Below are 20,012 nucleotides of genomic sequence, written 5' to 3'. Positions count from 1 at the left end.
ATGCTTTGACAATAAATACATTAAAAAAATATCACCTGTGGAAGCCGTGGCGCTGTAAAAAGCACGACCAATCATCTGAGCCGGCCCGGCTAAAGTAACTGGATGGCCTACCTGCCTGTCAGCCTTCCATCTCGTGCCCTCATTGGTCATTTGCTCGTTCGTGTGTGTTGGAGGAGGGGCTCTCTAAGGAAGTCTGAATGAAGGGGCAGATTTTTTTCGGTTGTGTATTTTCAAATTCTATCGCACTCGAGCTGGTTTCTCCATTCTTACCTACCCTACCTTTTAAGTGTTCATTAATGTTTAATGTCCGTTGGAAAATGCCGTTTAATACTTTTTAATAGCCTTCATTTTCGCAAAATTGATTTATCAACTTGTAATACTTTTTAAGACCCCGCCCACGGACACCCTAACAATCATCAAAAACACACAGAACAAACAATTTCTGAAAAGTTGAATGTTTTGGTTTATTTTGGACAAGTAATAAATACATAATGTTAGAGTTCAGTTCAGAGGCTTGGACAATTAAATCCTCGTTGAGAGATGCAAGGTCAGACATAAACGGTCATTTTGAGGCGTTTATAGGTTCAAACTAAGTTAACCCTGGGTAGGACATCATGTCGACAGATGGCAGGCCGCTGTTACACAGCCTCAGTTGGCTTTGTGGTATGACCCCTTAAAGCTATATGACAGGATGGGAAGAAGCCTCTGTGTAATCTCTGCAGGACTAATTGCAGTCTGAATGTTGAGAAGGAATATATCCTCCAGATTCATTACAACCAGATTAAACCGACAGCGCCTCAGGGGCAGCGATCTCTCTGCTACGCGCTTACACACATGGAAATGCATACATTTAACAAAACAGAATAAAGGCATGGGTCGTATCAGCGGGAAAAAGTGCTGTAGTATCTTTCTTTTCTCGCCAGGTTTCTATTTGATTTTGGTCAGAGCCACAGCTCTCCTCTCCGTGTTCTGGAACAAGGCCCGGATCAGGTTCTTCACCTCCGAGCTGGAGAACTCCATCGCCAGCGGACCTTTACGGTCAGCCCACCTGAGGAGAGGAGGCAGAGGAGTCAGCCAGTCGCACACATCCATGGACATAAGAAGGATGAATCAAATCTATCTTTATTTGCATCGCCCAATATCACAACACACGTTTGTCTCAGTGGGTTTTACAGACTCAAAACAAATAACATTGTAAAAGATGAAGTTACAGCAAAATGAAAAGACAAGATAGTGTATTTAATAGAAATACAAAATACATTTAAATAACAACAAAAGACAATCAAAATACATAAAACATTCAAATTATTAAAATAAAATAAAAACCATAAAATGCGAGCTCTAACAGAAGACTTTGTTAAAAATGTAAGTCTTTAATCCACTTTTAAAAGTCCTTTAAAAACTATAGAGGTGCACGAAAAAACAGCTCATGATTATGTCGACTAATTAATGAGTTCATATTATCGACAGATGTGCAACAAAAAAAATAGTTTCTCTACAAAGAATCAGGAAAAACCACCATTTGAAATGTTATCTTTACGATAACTGTGATCAGAGGTGACTTTTAATTCCCTCAAAATGAACAAAGCATTAAAAAAAATTTGCACGTTTAATAAAGAAACCTTTGTCCAAAACAACCTCATCAGTCGACTTGTGAATTAAATTATTAAAATATTTATATATTCTCTTTTTTAGTTTAGTTTTATTTAATTTACTAACTGTTTTAATGTTTTATGTAAAGCACGTTGAATTGCCTTTGTTTCTAAAATGTGCTATATAGATGAACTAACCTTAACCGTATAAACAAATACAAATGATAGCCATATAATTAAAATAAACAATCACTCTTTAAAAGGCAAACGGCTCCCAACAGCTTCTTTATGTTCCAGCTAGGGCTGCACGATTTGGGGAAATAATCTAATTGCGATTTTTCTGACAGATATTGCGATTCGATTTGCGATATTTGTTTTTAATTGACCCAACGGAAGTTTATTGTAAAATGCGGCCATTAGTGATGTGTCGGTCGCGAACGAGCCGATTCTTTTGAACGGCTCTTTGGTACGAGCTAGGGGAACCGAGTCGTACTTGGTGAGAGCCGTTCTTTTTATCGTTCAATCGTTGGTCCACACTCAAAATCCACTCGCCTTTTAAAAAGCTTGATTTTGTTCCCCAAACGTATTCTGTGAAGACCCGCCCCTACTCTGATTGGTAGGTTCCAGCACGAGGAGTGAGGTGGGGTGGGTCTTAACGGAATACGCGAGAGAGAGAAGTCATAACAGGTGGTACAGGACAGGTAGACGACGTGTTTTTTGGATGGAAAATGAGCCAAACTCGAAAACGCAGCAGCATTTGGATACTCTTTAACCAAAACCCAGGCAGTGATGAAGTGCACCATTTGTAAAGGCAACTTATCCTTTAAAGCAGGGTCAACTAATAACCTCCATCGCCACTTAAAAACACAGTATCTAATATTAAGAGTTGCGTGGATTTCATTCAAGGCAAAGCAACTTTATTTACTGAACACATACAGAGGGTAAATTCGAAGTGCATTCACTGACATGATGACATGCTGACATGGCGCCACCTTGTGTCACATTTACAATGCCGATTATTGACATTAGGTCTGGCAATACAGTCAATCATTATCCTGGTGATTATTTCACAGACAAACCTAGTAAACCCGCCCCCTTTAAAAAAACGGCTCTTTTGAACGTCTCTTTTGAACGACTCTTTGAAAGGAACGGAGCCATAAGATCCGGCTCCCTTCAAAGAGCCATAATTCCCATCTCTAGCGGCCATATCTCCGGCTAGGAAGGTCGCATCAACGTGCTCCCGTCTCTAGCACCCCCGCAGCCCGAGCTACGAGTGAAAGAACTAAACTTACATGAAACTTCTGTTGGGTTTGTTTTCACCAGACCATCTAGGAAAGCTCCATTGGAATTTCAAAAGCACTTGGCAGGTGATTGGATCAATCTGTCTATCACCTTCTATCATGGGCCACTTCTGATTAGTGAACAATGACTGGTACATGTGGAGCACAGCACTTCTGATTAGTGTGGATGACTGACACACAAGAAGAACAGGCTTTGCGATTTGATAATTGATTTAAAATCGATTAATCGCTCAGCCCTAGTTCAAGCCAGAACATACTCGTAGATGAGGCACACACTGCAGGCTTAACCTTTATTTATAAACTATGTCGAGATGTTTGCTCACCTGTCGACTATCTCCTGCAGGTTCGCCCGGAGCACGATGACCAGCTCCTTGAAGGTGCTCCACTTCCTGACGTAGAGCGGCACTTCCTCCTGATACTTCCTGTTCTTGTTCTCCTCCGCTAGAGGGATGAAGACGAGCGGCCCTTCCTCGATGAGGGGTTGGCACAAAGTGTGGAGGTGCTCCCCGTCCTCAGAGGAAATGTCCTGTTAGTGAGAAATAAAACTCAACAGACGTGCAACTTTCCAGAAATCATGACCTGCTTACTGAAGATCGTCCGTAGACTTTGTTGTTCAGAGTTTATTGTAGGAATACATTTCTTTCTACTGCGTCAAGGGAGGGAAACATTCATCAACTAATTGAAGAGAAGCAGAGCTCAAGCCGTTTGGTGGAAAGGTGGAAAAAATATAAATGTTGAACTGTTGCTTTAAAGGTCCCCTATCATCCTCTTTTTCATCAATATATTACAGCTCTCAGATATATCCAGAGCCTGTCTCTGATTGGCTGAAACACCAAACAGATCATTGCAGCATTACCCATAATCCCCTCTGTTTCATCCCTGTTTCCAAAGAGCTGATTTTCTGTCTGTTACTTTAGATGAAAATAAGGAGCCCCTCCCCACGCCCCTCTGAGAAACATTTGGTTACAAAGAACTCAATGGAGCTCTGGAGGAGATTCAGGTGATAAGGGGGGGGGGGGGGGGGGGGGGGGTTACCTTGGTTGCTGATTGGCTAATGGTTACACAAGACAAAACATCGTTATGACATCATAAAGTGGCCAAAATCTGATCAGCTCATTTTCAGACAGGTTTTTATAGAAATGGATCAAAAAGAGAGAGAATCTTTGTTCCTGAAACTTTCAGAGTCTCTTTCCACAGAGGGGACACATGTTGATGTAGAAGAGACATGAAGAAGAGGGGACACATGTTGATGTAGAAGAGACATGAAGAAGAGGAGACACATGTTGATGCAGAAGAGACATGAAGAAGAGGGGACACATGTTGATGTAGAAGAGACATGAAGAAGAGGGGACACATGTTGATGCAGAAGAGACATGAAGAAGAGGGGACACATGTTGATGTAGAAGAGACATGAAGAAGAGGAGACACATGTTGATGCAGAAGAGACATGAAGAAGAGGGGACACATGTTGATGTAGAAGAGACATGAAGAAGAGGGGACACATGTTGATGCAGAAGAGACATGAAGAAGAGGGGACACATGTTGATGTAGAAGAGACATGAGGAAGAGGTGACACATGTTGATGTAGAAGAGACATGAAGAAGAGGGGACACATGTTGATGTAGAGGAGACATGAAGAAGAGGGGACACTTGTTGATGCAGAAGAGACATGAAGAAGAGGGGACACATGTTGATGTAGAAGAGACATGAGGAAGAGGTGACACATGTTGATGTAGAAGAGACATGAAGAAGAGGGGACACATGTTGATGTAGAGGAGACATGAAAAAGAGGGGACACATGTTGATGTAGAAGAGACATGAAGAAGAGGGGACACATGTTGATGTAGAAGAGACATGAAGAAGAGGGGACACATGTTGATGCAGAAGAGACATGAAGAAGAGGGGACACATGTTGATGTAGAAGAGACATGAAGAAGAGGGGACACATGTTGATGCAGAAGAGACATGAAGAAGAGGGGACACATGTTGATGTAGAAGAGACATGAAGAAGAGACATGAAGAAGAGGGGACACATGTTGATGTAGAAGAGACATGAAGAAGAGGGGACACATGTTGATGTAGAAGAGACATGAAGAAGAGGGGACACATGTTGATGCAGAAGAGACATGAAGAAGAGGGGACACATGTTGATGTAGAAGAGACATGAGGAAGAGGTGACACATGTTGATGTAGAAGAGACATGAAGAAGAGGGGACACATGTTGATGTAGAGGAGACATGAAGAAGAGGGGACACTTGTTGATGCAGAAGAGACATGAAGAAGAGGGGACACATGTTGATGTAGAAGAGACATGAGGAAGAGGTGACACATGTTGATGTAGAAGAGACATGAAGAAGAGGGGACACATGTTGATGTAGAGGAGACATGAAGAAGAGGGGACACATGTTGATGTAGAAGAGACATGAAGAAGAGGGGACACATGTTGATGTAGAAGAGACATGAAGAAGAGGGGACACATGTTGATGCAGAAGAGACATGAAGAAGAGGGGACACATGTTGATGTAGAAGAGACATGAAGAAGAGGGGACACATGTTGATGCAGAAGAGACATGAAGAAGAGGGGACACATGTTGATGTAGAAGAGACATGAGGAAGAGGTGACACATGTTGATGTAGAAGAGACATGAAGAAGAGGGGACACATGTTGATGTAGAGGAGACATGAAGAAGAGGGGACACATGTTGATGCAGAAGAGACATGAAGAAGAGGGGACACATGTTGATGTAGAAGAGACATGAGGAAGAGGTGACACATGTTGATGTAGAAGAGACATGAAGAAGAGGGGACACATGTTGATGTAGAGGAGACATGAAGAAGAGGGGACACATGTTGATGTAGAAGAGACATGAAGAAGAGGGGACACATGTTGATGTAGAAGAGACATGAGGAAGAGGGGACACATGTTGATGTAGAAGAGACATGGAGAAGAGGAGACACATGTTGATGTAGAAGAGACATGAAGAAGAGGGGACACATGTTGATGTAGAAGAGACATGAAGAAGAGGGGACACATGTTGATGTAGAAGAGACATGAAGAAGAGGGGACACATGTTGATGTAGAAGAGACATGAAGAAGAGGGGACACATGTTGATGTAGAAGAGACATGAGGAAGAGGGGACACATGTTGATGGAGAAGAGACATGAGGAAGAGGGGACACATGTTGATGTAGAAGAGACATGAAGAAGAGGGGACACATGTTGATGTAGAAGAGACATGAGGAAGAGGGGACACATGTTGATGTAGAAGAGACATGAGGAAGAGGGGACACATGTTGATGGAGAAGAGACATGAGGAAGAGGGGACACATGTTGATGTAGAAGAGACATGAGGAAGAGGGGACACATGTTGATGGAGAAGAGACATGAGGAAGAGGGGACACATGTTGATGTAGAAGAGACATGAAGAAGAGGGCACACATGTTGATGTAGAAGAGACATGAAGAAGAGGGGACACATGTTGATGGAGAAGAGACATGAAGAAGAGGGGACACATGTTGATGGAGAAGAGACTTGAAGAAGTGAATTTTGCATAATAGTTGCCCTTTTAATCAATCTGGGACTGCGTCAAAACCAAAAACACCTGGTCTTTATTATTAGTTTGTACAGGTTCGACAGAGTGCAGTTAAAAAAAAAAAGAAGCTACAAACCTCCAGCATCATGATTTTGGCGATGACCTCTGTGATGGCCGTGTTGAGGAGGTTCCCCATGGCTTTACAGTAGATGCCCACTGGTAGGACGTCCTGCCACACGGTGCCCAGCTGCTTCAACTGATGGATGACCTGCAGGCAAGAAAACACGTGATCACTGCAGGAGGGAGACGCTGAGGCGCTGTTTACACGAGAACTAAACGGGTTGTATCTGCTTTCTTTCTACTTTCTTTTTTAACTTATCCTTTAATCATTTCAAGTGTTTCATGCTAAGCGAACCCCCCTTTGGAAAATTCTAATATGCAACCCAATATTCAGAAAATTCAACGGATCCTGGCCGTATTAGTGGAGCATATAAAGTTCATTGCTCCCAGACATTCACGTGGCCCCCAAAACGTTTTATTTTGATTGAAGCATAAAAATTGCATGCATTACAAATAGTGAACGATCTGATTCGTCATTATGCACACTCAGTATTTGAATCATGTTTTTCCCTCTCACCTGTCTCACTGCCTTGTTGGCGGCGATGTAGTTGTCTTCATCGTCCAGGTTGCAGAAGTTGTGAGCGGTGGAAAGTCTCTCCAACAGCTCAGCTCTCTGGACGTGCATCTGCGCCAAGAAGCACTGCGCACCTGGAGGAGAATGACCGTATATTAGATTTAAAGGCATTTTGCACACGGCACGCAGAAGTGGACATTTTGCCTCCATGGTGGAACTACAGAAAATATAATAAGAAACGTTTCAAAAATAGTTATTTAAAGGTGACCTATCATGCAAAATTTATTTTTCTACATGAACATGTGTCTCCGGTGTTCCAGGGAACTCACCAAGTGTCAGAAAACACAACCCTCTCTATTTTCCTCCATACCCAAATCTCTTAAAAAGGGGCTGCAACGGATCTGATACAGACTGATCCAGATTTGAACACTTCTATGACGTCACAGAAGTGGCGCTACGGCTATTGGGCCAACTCCACCAATCATGAGGAGACAGCCACGGACATTGCCGTTGGAAAGCGCTGGAGACGCTGTAGTACATATGCCAGGCCTGTAGATGGTGCTGTTCTCACAGAATCAGCCCATGATGCAAAGACAGTGTTAAATTGAGCGAAATGAGGAATGGCTGAAATGCATGATCTGTTTGGTATTTTGAAAAATAAAAAGTATAAATATGCCTTATATAGGTATGGCCCTACAATATATTAATCAAATATAGCCTGATAGGTCCACTTTAACTTTACATGGAGATATACTGATAGCAGTAAAGAATATTATATATATTTTTAAGTTAAACAAATATTAATAATAAATACAAATAAATAAAATCAAAAAGAGATGGCAAAACTGTTATTTTAAAGTGCAAAAAAAAATTATGAATGAACAAAAGGGTGAATAATATAGATATATAATAAATCAACAAACAATTAATACATACATTTAAAAAATGTTGTTGCAATTTACAGTAAAAGTTTAATTAATTGTTAGTTTTTTTCTCCTCAAGGAAACTTTTATGTTCCACTTTTGATTGCTTATGTCAAGGCTTTTATTGTCATGTGAACATACAGTGTAGTTATGTCGATGAAACTCTCAGGTCCCAGGCTGCTCCGACAGTGCAACACAACAAAACAGATAAACTAGTGCAAGTAAATACAATAAAATAGAATAGAAGTAGTGCCATTAGAGTCTATTGGCGCATTTCCACTACAGCGCGTAGCACGGTTTAAACGTGCCGTGCCAAACCCGGCCCGATTTTGGTTGCGTTTCCACGAGGGGTAGTTCCGGCTAGCGGGTACTTTTTCACAGTTTTTCTGGCTCTCCAAAATCCAGGTTCTTTCCGTGCCAACAACCAGGCTGAGTCGGGCTGAGTATGCTAAACTAGTGAGAGAATCGCTGGCTAGGGGGCTACAACTACAACAAGATGAACATATTTAAGTAATACACGTTTCTAAATGATGCCGAAGTAACAACATACTGATACCGGTTAGTAAAAACCATGAATTAATGCTTTGACAAGTCTGCAGACAGACGGCAGGAGAAAGCCTTTTAAAATGTGTGTTTTCTGAATGGAGCTTGGCTAAGCTAACGTTGTATATGCTCCGACCGTCCACACTCACAACAACGGCCTACAGACATAAATAAACCAGTGACTGTATTCTCCATGACACAGACAGGCTGTGGTTTGGACTTGTTTCACTTTTGTCTAGTTTCTGAACAGATATGAGGAGCTGTGAGCTCTGAGTGCTAACAGCTAACGGCTGATGTTGGTTTTGTGTTTCACATTGTAGATCACGTCACGGCTCCGCCTACACTGCGTTACTATGGTTACTGCCCCAGTTCCTAAACTGTAATGGAAACGCAGCATAAAGTGAGCCTGTCCTACCAAGACCTAACTATACCGTACTAAGCTGTGCGAGGCCCTGCAGTGGCAATGCACCATATATGTGTGGACGATCGTGTCCGGAAATATTTGTTTACCCAGTTTCCTGAATCCGGGCACCATATCAACAAAAGTTGCGACGCCCTCGCTGATCAGCGGAGGAAGGTGAGCTCTGAAGTGATGCCCCAGCGTCAGCAGGTGGTGAGCCAGGTACATGCAGTTGTTGTGCTGGATGGCCGCCAGGTGGGGGAACTTCAGCAGGTTCTCCCTGGGGGGGGAGGCAGGGAGAAAAGAGGGAACATTTGACACCTAGAGGAGAAATGTGTTGGTTCGATCTGCTTTAGGATCGTATGATGGAGACATCCTTACTTGTGATACGTCGGTACGACATCGACGAACAGCTGGAAGACGTTTCTCACGGTGAAGAAGAGCTGTAATGCACTGAAGGGAACAGAGGTTTCAAGTCGTCATGTGTGCATAGCTACAGTGTAGATATATCAATGAACATCTAAGGTCACAGGATCCTCCGACAATGCAACACAATAAAACAGATACAATAGTTAAAATAGGGAAAGTATTACAAATAAAATAGAATAGAATATTGCAAGGAAAGGGTTCGTACACTTTTTCACCAATGACTTCTCTATGACTTCTCAATGACCTTTACCTCATTTTCCATGACCAAAAAAATAACTCTTTCTCAGCGTACAAACTGAAAATGGTTTATTTTAACATGGAACAGGAAAATAAGGTCTGCATATGAAACATGTTGGGCCTCTAAAACAAATCCAATAGGCTTACTAGCTTCTACACGCTAAAGCAACTCAAATCTCTCACCAGTAAAACACCTCGTCAGTTAAATGCCATTTTACGTTTCATTACGATACAGTATTTATTATCATTATAGTATTAAAATTTCGGTCATTTGATAACATATAAAATATATTTGATGCAACTTTGGTTACATTTCCATGACTTTTCCAAAAATTTGGGAAAAATATTGTTTTCCAAAACTTAGCAAAGAAAAAAAAAATTAGCATTTTGAATTTCCATGACTTTTCCAGGTTTTGAATGAGCGTAAGAACCCTGCAAGGAGAGTCTATATACAAGTAATTGGAATATGATATATAGATAAATAAGAGCCTTTTCACAATCGTTATTCACTGATTGCTTTCTGTTTGAGTGTGTGTTGATTGTTATCTGTGTACCGGCCAAAGGACAGCTGATAGAAATGAGCTTTAAGCGAATGTCTGGCATTTAGCATATTTACTCTCTTTGAGATTAATGTATTTTTATACATGGCTCTTGTTCAATAGACATAAAACAAAAAAACATTACTGGCAGGGAGTATTCTTTTTCCCTTTCAGAGACATTGACTCTTACAGGCCATAAGACTGCTAAACACCTGAGCTCTGTTAAGTGCCCCGATAAACATTCCTGTTGTCATCTTGCTACTAATTTATATAAATAGTTATCACCGCAATAAAACGTATTTAATTATTTAATTTCATATTCTGTTCTTGTACTTATCCCGTATTCTATTGACATGCAGACTTTTTGCACTATTTTGTATTTTATGATATATGTTGCCTTGTTGGAGGAGCTCAGGTCAGAAGCATTTCATTGCCATTTCCACACGGTAGCTTTGAGCATATAACAATAAAACCTTTGAATTCGTGATGTTACGTTCGCGAACGATCCAATTATTTGTTACGGTGCTTTGGTACGAACGAAGGGAACCGAGTCGTACTCGGTGAGAGCCGTTCTTTTTATCGATGGTTCTCTGCCTGCCATAAATCCACTCGCCTCGAACTTGCTTTCCTGAATGCAAATGTTCCGTAGATGATGGCGTGCTGCTTGAGTAGTTGTTTGGCTGGCTGGGAGATGTAGCAAGTTATACCTTTTTCTGTGAGTAAAAGTAGATTTCTGGCAATACAGCCAATCATTATCCTGGTGATTATTTCGCAGATAAACCTATTAACCCCGCCCCGGCTCTTTTGAACGGCTCTCGGAAAGGAACGGAGCCATAAGATCCGTCTCCCTTCAAAGAGCCGTAATTCCCATCACTACCTTGAATTGAATTTGAACACAGGAGACGGACTCTGAACGCACCATTGGGTGGAGCTTCCCACGGACTCGCACAGCGTGTTGAGAGCGAGCTCCATCAGCTGCTGCACCGACTCGCTGATGCGACAGGCTGGCAGACACAGGCTCCACGCAGAGAGCTGCTTCGAGTTCTCCATCGTCACCTCGTCCTTTCTGCTCTCCTGCTTCACCTTCTGCTCTGAAGCGGGAGCAGGAAGCTTGGGAAGACGCAGCTTGTAATCAGGTGTGATCTGAGACAGATATAAAAAATAAAAAGGATGCTGTAAAGTAAGACAAGGGGAAAGATCTGGAAGTCTCGGGGCATATTTCATGTTAAGCCGGTCTGCAGTGTCGTGCAATGGGATACAATACAGTCAGTCATGAGTTATTCCTTGGTATTTTCTAGATTTACTGTACAGTTCTCTGGAGATATTCATTATCTAGAATCATACAATACTATTACATGCAGTAAGAGTAAGCGCTACTTTGTCCAACTCCTGTATATCCATTTTTTTAATAACACAAAAGACAGCTCTCCCTTTAGTAAAGGCCACAACCGAATAGATCTTTCGTCCCAACATATTGTTAAAACATCTCAAAAGTAGAGGTGCAACCAACAAATACTTCAATATCTAAAAATCTCTGATTCTAAATGAACTTAATCTTCCTTTTAAATGTCAACAACTGTCAGCAATCCCCGTTTCCAAAAGTCCATCATGATGCCTAAATGTCTTGTTTAGTTCCCCAATAGAGTGGTGCAGTGACGCGTCCTAAAACCTGGAAGTGAGTTAGCATTTCACCACTTCCTGTTCCCTCGACATAAAGCAATCTCTCCTTAGGGTTTAGGAAAATATCTGGAACTAAGGTCTGTGGTTGAGACACATCGAAGAGACGGCTCACGTTTTGTTCTACACATTAAATCCATCAGCAGTGACCCCACTGGTGATTTCTGAAGAGTGCACTTGTCTGAAAAACGATGGTTGTTACCAAGTGGCTGAATAGGACTGCAGAAGTTGTGGAGGCCATTGTACGTCATTACGCCGAACACGTAAACACTCCTCTAAGTTTGTTTCTGTTCTGCTTGAAAGCAAGTCCCTGCCTCCTGCAGACTGTTCAAACAAACGCTTCAACTCGTACCGTTTAGAATCTGTGTGATCGAATATGGATCTTAAGTTGGCGTGACGTTGAAGCAGCGACCCTGCTGTAGTTCCTTTATAGCATAAAATTAGCATTTTGCTTCTGGCGATTAGATTCATGATTAGAACATTATAAAAGTAAGGTAGACATGTGGATATTATCCGACTGAACAAAATGTGATCCGTCTCTTAAAGGTGTTTCAACCACAGACCTTATTTCCAGCTATTTTCCTAAATCCTATGGAGAAATCCCATTTGCTTTTTAGTCGAAGGAACCGGATTTTAGGACGCGTCACTGCGGCACTATATTACCCAAAGATATTCAGTCATTTCTTTCAAATGACAAAATACTTACAAATAATCCAATAACTGCAGAATATTGCTCAGTTAATTGACTCATCGTTGCAGCTTGTTAAAAAGCACAAAGAAACTAACCTAGTGATGTTTTGCATGGTCTATTTTTATGAAAATAAAATGTTCAAATGTCAGGGACTATCTTCTCCTTTGACCGACACAATCTCTGGAAAACCTTTTTTACTTTAAGTACCGTAATTTTCGGACTATAAGCCGCGCCTTTTTTCCCATTTCTCGACGCTGCGGCTTATATAACGGTGCGGCTAATCTATGGATTTCTACAGCTAACGGCCACTAGGGGACCTCCTAAATCTATGGATTTTACAGGTTACAGTCCACCACCTTTAACTCTATGGGCTCTATGGCCGGTCCGCGCCCCCCACCTTTAAGCGGCGGGCTCCAGCAGGAAAAGCTGGAGGCCGGAAAAGAGTGAGACAGGTAGCGCGCAAAAGTAAAAGTGGAACCGAGAGTGGTACGAGAGACAGAACGAGAGCAAGACAGACAGACATTACGAGAGCGAGACAGTTTGTCCCCGTACCACTGGTTGAAAACCACTGCTGAAGATCACTGCCGGTACGTGCGCTGGGAGCGCACCGTTTAAGTTTGAAAGTTGAAAAGTTTGTGTGTCTGAAACGCTATGTGATACAGTACAGTTTACACAGCACATGTTCTGTAGCTACTATTGCACTAAATGCTAACACTTGAATACGTTATGCAAATATGCAACTTGTTTGTTGAAATGTTAATAAATGGGAGCTTCCTCAAACAGCCATCTCTTTCCCGACAATCCCCTCTGTGCACGAACCCTTACATATGGTAATTAAACATTAAAACACCTGCGGCTTATAGTCCAGTGCGGCTTATATATGTACACATCATTCAATTTAGCTGCTGCGGCTTATATTCAGGTGCGCCTTATAGTCCGAAAATTACGGTAAATAAGATGCATGCTTAATAATCCCCTTATTTATTAAATGCTGGCAACCGAATCACCCATTAATCCACACCGCCAACCCTCGCTCCACATACTTTGACGGTGTTGTGCATCTCGGAGGTCATGAGTTTGCGAGCCGCCACGATGACATCCTTGCATTTCTTTCTGGCGAAGTGACAGTTCACGTCCTGGGAGTATTTGAGCAGGTCTGTGGAGTCGCCCTGCAGATACTCCATCTTCTTCAGAGACTTCTCAAACTCCTCCGTTTCCTTGATCACCTTGAGTGAGTAAATGAATGATATTCAATAAACATATCATTCTGTGTCATTATCATTTCACATCACATGACAAAGTGTTGTTGTGTCCACACCGTGCTGTATTCCTCCAGCTGGCTGCTGTTGTTGGGGATGGAGTAAAGCAGACACTCGTGGATGATGCAACGGGAGATTTCTTCCCAGATCAGCTCCCCCATGACGGCCGAGAGCTTCTTATCGCCAATAGACACATCTGAAAAATAATAAGAAAAACTCAGTGACCGTTTTAAAGGTCGTCTATTATGCAAAACCCTCTTCTTCATGTCTCTTCTACATCAACATGTGTCCCCTCTTCTCCATGTCTCTTCTACATCAACATGTGTCCCCTCTTCTCCATGTCTCTTCTACATCAACATGTGTCCCCTCTTCTCCATGTCTCTTCTACATCAACATGTGTCCCCTCTTCTTCATGTCTCTTCTACATCAACATGTGTCCCCTCTTCTTCATGTCTCTTCTACATCAACATGTGTCCCCTCTTCTTCATGTCTCTTCTACATCAACATGTGTCCCCTCTTCTTCATGTCTCTTCTACATCAACATGTGTCCCCTCTTCTTCATGTCTCTTCTACATCAACATGTGTCCCCTCTTCTCCATGTCTCTTCTACATCAACATGTGTCCCCTCTTCTCCATGTCTCTTCTACATCAACATGTGTCCCCTCTTCTCCATGTCTCTTCTACATCAACATGTGTCCCCTCTTCTTCATGTCTCTTCTACATCAACACGTGTCCCCTCTTCTTCATGTCTCTTCTACATCAACATGTGTCCCCTCTTCTTCATGTCTCTTCTACATCAACACGTGTCCCCTCTTCTTCATGTCTCTTCTACACCAACATGTGTGCCCTCTTCTTCGTGTCTCTTCTACATCAACATGTGTCCCCTCTTCTTCATGTCTCTTCTACATCAACATGTGTCCCCTCTTCTTCATGTCTCTTCTACATCAACATGTGTCCCCTCTGTGGAAAGAGACTCTGAAAGTTTCAGGAACAAAGATTCTCTCTCTTTTTTATCCATTTCTATAAAAACCTGTCTGAAAATGAGCTGATCAGATTTTGGCCACTTTATGATGTCATAACGATGTTTTGGCTTGTGTAACCATTAGCCAATCAGCAACCAAGGTAACCCCCCCCCCCCCCCTTATCACCTGAATCTCCTCCTAGAGCTCCATTGAGTTCTTTGTAACCAAATGTCTCTCAGAGGGGCGTGGGGAGGGGCTCCTTATTTTGAGAAACACTGCGCTAGTGGATTGTCAAAGAAAAAAATGAATATGCAAACCGTTATTATTAATAATCTAATTTTTTTATATAATCTTTATATATATATTTTTTTTAATCTTCCATTTTTATTTTGTAATCAACCCCACTTTGGGAACCCCTGGTTTAGTGTATTTGTTTATAGTGCCGTGGACAGTCCCCATTGATCAACTGTCACACAAAACAGTAAACGGGGCAGCTTTAGCTAACATTGCTAATTTCCAGCTGTTGTCTCCGGCCAGATGATAATGGATACCTTTTTAAAATCCCAATACATCAACAGCATTAGTTATAAAGAAAGGATGAAAGACAAGTTCTGTACCGAGCAGGTGTGAGTGCAGCGTGGTGAGCACCAGCAGCAGTTTGCTGTAGACTTGTGAAGGAGTGGACCTCTCCTCCTGACTCTCCTCCAGACTCTGCAGAGCCAGGACGGTTCCCTTCTCCTGCTGCTCCGTCACCCGCACCGACAGGGAGGGGAACATCACCAGCGGCTTGAGCATGTTCTTCAACAGCACCTGACCTGCAGGACAACGACAGACACCATCACTGAGCACACTCTGACATGGATACATCATGCTTCAGGACACAGCGTTTTCCTAAGAAACATGCTACTTAATGATCACATATAACTTATTAGAAGTGACTCTCTCTTGCTTACAAGAAAAAATATCCTTTACCGGAAATATGAATCAAAAAGTGCACAGTGCAAACATTATCTAAGCAACAGTGTTTGATATGTAACCGTGTACTCGAGCTGGTTCTTACTGAACAGTTTGATCTTGTGCTGCAGGTCTCCCTGGATGGCCAGAGCCTGCAGGACGGAGCACAGCACAGCAGGAGGTCCGGGCTCTTCATCTTTACTGCACGAGTGGCTCAGGTTCAGCTCCACTTTCAAGAAGGACTTCAGATCTGCAGGCTCTGCTGGGACACATCCAACAGTCACTTACAAAGCATCACACTCAGATACACTTGCTATAATATATTTTTAAATACGCAAAACAAGAATAAGCTAACAGCTCATTGACAAGTTGATTAAATGCGCCAGAGGGGTCATGAGAAAGTGACCTTATATATATCTGTAATATGTTAGCTATAACAAAAGGACGAATGGGGGGGGGGGGGGGCATGACTGGTAAGATACGTGTGGGGTCCTTTTGTCTGGGGACCACCATGCGATTGACTGCTTGAAAGCAAGGTAGTGTTTCTCATTATTGTGTTTGTTGTCCAACAAAATAATAATTAATCTCAACTATATTTGTGTTTTATTGATCTCTCTCTGTATTATGCTTTCATGTTGTGAGTAGGGATACATACCGGTATCCGGTATTACCGAAATACCGGTGACTGGTGTCTACGGTATACCGTACCGAAATCAGATCCGGTTTCGTTACTTTAAAAAATTTTTTTTTTTTTTTAAATGTTATTTTAAAAGTGAGTCCGTGGCCCGTGATGGCGGGTGTTATAAATTAGATTGCATAATCGTTTTTCTTCATATTTTATGTATTTTTCATTGTTTGTTCAATACTAGAAAGGTAAGTTCCACAAATGAACTGTGATGGGATTTGTTTTCTCTCACCAGTGAAGGCAAATGTTGATTTTAAAGATGAGATTTGTTTGTTTGTGCAATGCCGAGATCTCATGACCATTATTTATTATTTATTTGTCCTCCAGTCGAATCTCAGGTTTAACATTAATTATAACGGTGCTATAACGGTCTGTTTGCATTGACAAGATGTGCTATTCACGCGGCACACCTGATGGCGGGTGTTATAAAAGATATTCCATAATCGGTTTTCTTCATATTTGTAATGTATTTTTCATTGTTTGTTCAGTAGCCTACTAAAAGGTCCAAGAAGTCCCACAATTGAATTTAATATTCATTTGACATGTTAACTATATCGTAAAGCGCTTTGTGGGAGTAATTGTGGGATGATACATTTTCAAAGTATCACGATATGTATCGGTTGAGTATCGGTATCGTTCAGTGGTATCGGTATCAGTATCGTAAAAAAGTCAACGATATGCATCCCTAGTTGTGAGCGATTCATATCCACGGCACTTCACATCGTGGGAGGCGGAATCATATTTTGAGACAATGACAGGAATATTGGCATTGGGGGAAAGGTGAGATTGAGTGTACATTTGTAGCATTCACAAATATCTGCACAATCAGAAACATGTTTATGTGAACACTACAGAAGAAAGGGACACTCTCAACTTTGAAATAACACTGAATACTGTTAGAAGTGAACATGTTTTTGTTTGAGGAAGATACTAAGTTCCACCTCAACAAAGTACAGAACACAGTATACTCCATATAGTTGTATATTTAACACATGGGACACACATATTGAAGTCCTACCCTTTGAGGACGGTAGTCTCCAGATGACGAGGCGCTTCCATTCATCTCCCAGGTGGTAGATTAAGTTTTCTCTCTGCACCGTCAACTCGGAGCTGAGAGCGCTGAGCAGAGGCAGATGGGAAGTCTTCCAGCCCTTCAGGGAATCCACTGTGGCTTTTGCCTGGAAGAAAAACCATCAAATAAGTATCAATCAGTAAGTTGAATGTTTAAAAAACCTGTGTACAAATGAGGGAAGGGAGTTTGATGGAGATGTGTGGGATGAAGGTTGTTTTGCTGGCTATATGAGCCGTATGTGTGTCAATTAATATGCAAGTCTGTTATATAGTTTGTGCCCTCATTGTCAGTATAAATGATACCAGGAACCTTTCAACGCTGTGTATTCTTGCTGATGCACCAAGGGACATATAGTAAAAGGTTTCAAAACGATTGAACAAGTATCAAAAAACAGCTTCATGTGTTGTAATGATTTCCGAGTTGCCCAGTCCTAGTTCAGGAAGGTTTTTTTAAGAAGCTCTTACCCTTTGTAGCTGGTTGGCTGCAACAACATACTTCTTATCCTGTAAAGCTTTGTTGCATTCCTCCATTGCACTGTGAAACTGAGACACAAAGAAACATTAGTTATAATTGGACTATATAATATCTTTGCGACTGCATATTACATTATATTTCAGTAAACTCATTTCAAATGTTGTGTTGGTATTACAAACTCCCATGGATGTTGTACCTCTTTCAGGTGTCCAAGCATTGTTATGATGACAGTGTTTTTCTCCAGCTGCTGCTTTAGCTTTGCATACTCAGCCACAGCCACGTGGACATTCTGCTGCACCTGTGTCAACAAACAGAAACGGTTAAAAAACAACAACGTTGCTGTAAATCCACCTAGAGTAGAACTGAAACCCATCATTCTGCTCTTCTGGCGGATCGGGCTTAAGTATATATATATTATTTAAAAACAGTTTCACACATACCTCCGTCTCAATGCAGTTTTTAAGGACATCCATTTCTTTGGAGACCTCATCGACCTCTAGCATTAGCTCCTCAGATCCTTGAAGACTCGGCAGGAAGTCATTATACTTCTTATTTATCATTTCACATACTTCTTCCTACGAAATAAACATGAAGAAAGCAGACACATTGACACAAGATATACTTTTGCTTTAAGCCCAGGTGTGTACAGTTTGTGTACATTTACAGTCTTCATTACTCTGGACTGTACACACAACCTTTACAAAGGCCTGAACACCCAGGGCTCTGTATACGGCCTTTGAGCTCAATCAATGCATGCTTTGCTGCCAAACAAAACACATGTTTAAGTTACTGTAATACATATTAAAATAATAAAAAGCAGCATATTTTCAAATGTGTAAAACGTGAAACATTACATATTTTTGCATGATTACCATTAAAATAATATGATTAGCTTTTCACACGTTTTGTATTCTCATATCTGTATGTGTAACTCAAGATGTCAGATAGTTGCAGTCAAGCAAATCTAAAGAAAAAACAAGTAACGTTTAGGTACCTAAAATTTGTACGTTAAGTGTAGTACTTGGCTAAAACACTGACTTCATCCAAGACACCCACATACAGTAAAACACTACAACTGCAAGTATACATGTCTTATATTTAGATTTATTAAAACACAGTGCAATGGTTTCTCTACAGCCACGTAATCAGATGTCACCACTGACAGTGCAACACATATGGCTAGCTAACGGTCTTGCTAATGAAAATGCAGTTAGCTAAACTAGCTTTTAAAAAACACTCTTTATCAACTCGTGATATGATTTATGTTTATTTATGTGTTAATTGTATTCCGGGTGAGTTGTGAACATCTACCAAACGTCGGTGAAAGGATCAAATAAGTTTTTGCTTTTCAGTGTTAGCGCTAACTGCTAACGATAGTTCAAACTTTACGTAGCTCTACGTAGCTAATGCTATGCTAGCTGGTTGATTACCTTCGTATCTTCCACCTTGCGCGACAGTTTGCTTATTTTAGAGGACAGGTCCTCTTTCTCCAGTTTGCCGGAGCTGGCGAGCACTTCGGTCACAAACGACGCCATGGTTTATCTTTATAGTGCCGTTATAATGTTTTACAAAAGTGTGACAGGTGAGCACAACAACCCCAGGACCCGCCAGGTGATCTGATTGGTCGAGGGCCGCTGCCTTCTTCTTCGCGTCAGCTTTTACAGCAGGGTGCTACCACAGCGCCACCGTTAAATGAATGTTGAAACTGCACTCAAACTGGTAGAATAAGCATGGAAAGGAGTTATCTTGTAAACTGTCACATCCAAGCAAGCACTCATAATATGCAGTGTGAACATAATAAATACATTTATCCAACTCTTATAGACTCTTATCTGGAGTCTGTGCGCAGTGGGTTAGTGCGCTGATCTTTGAATCAGGGGATAGCAAGTTCGAGTCCCACTGCAGTCAGCATGTCGTTGTGTACCTGGGCAAGACACTTCACCCCAAATTGCTCCTGTGGGGATTGCCCACAGTACTGAATGTATGTAAGTCGCTTTGGAAAAAAAAGCGTCTAACAAGTGAAATGTAATGTTATCTCTTCCCATGACTCATTGTGGTTGTACATCTGCAGTCTTTCTCCTTACTGTGAACATTCCTCTCATTATTT

At 41.6% G+C, this 20,012-nt stretch overlaps 1 protein-coding gene across 1 annotated transcript; it reads right to left on the bottom strand.

Moving 5' to 3' along the window:
* Window positions 1-439: 439 nt before the first annotated feature.
* Window positions 440-19,546, bottom strand: zw10 (zw10 kinetochore protein). The gene is made up of 16 exons (XM_079648128.1): window positions 19,336-19,546; window positions 18,346-18,480; window positions 18,102-18,203; window positions 17,896-17,973; window positions 17,378-17,537; window positions 15,781-15,933; window positions 15,338-15,535; window positions 13,818-13,954; window positions 13,543-13,725; window positions 11,051-11,274; window positions 9,308-9,379; window positions 9,037-9,206; window positions 7,064-7,194; window positions 6,563-6,694; window positions 3,217-3,419; window positions 440-1,048 (listed from the first exon to the last, which is right to left on the bottom strand). The coding sequence occupies exons 1-16, from the start codon at window positions 19,438-19,440 to the stop codon at window positions 928-930; spliced, it is 2,304 nt and encodes a 767-aa protein (XP_079504254.1). The 5' UTR covers window positions 19,441-19,546; the 3' UTR covers window positions 440-927.
* Between the last annotated feature and the right edge of the window lie 466 nt (window positions 19,547-20,012).

The sequence above is a fragment of the Notothenia rossii genome (assembly GCF_949606895.1).
Source record: "Notothenia rossii genome assembly, chromosome: 9".
Lineage (NCBI taxonomy): Eukaryota > Metazoa > Chordata > Actinopteri > Perciformes > Nototheniidae > Notothenia > Notothenia rossii.
The sequence above is the reverse complement of the archived record's forward strand: the minus strand, read 5'-3'. Positions and strand labels throughout refer to the sequence as shown.

Coding starts and splice junctions, on each gene's coding strand:
- zw10 (XM_079648128.1), bottom strand. CDS start 19,440: ATGGCGTCGTTTGTGACCGAAGTGCTCGCCAGCTCCGGCAAACTGGAG. Junction 15,934..17,377: donor GAGACTACCGTCCTCAAAGG/GTAGGACTTCAA, acceptor GTGTCCCAGCAG/AGCCTGCAGATCTGAAGTCC. Junction 7,195..9,036: donor GCCCGGATTCAGGAAACTGG/GTAAACAAATAT, acceptor ATTCTCCTCCAG/GTGCGCAGTGCTTCTTGGCG.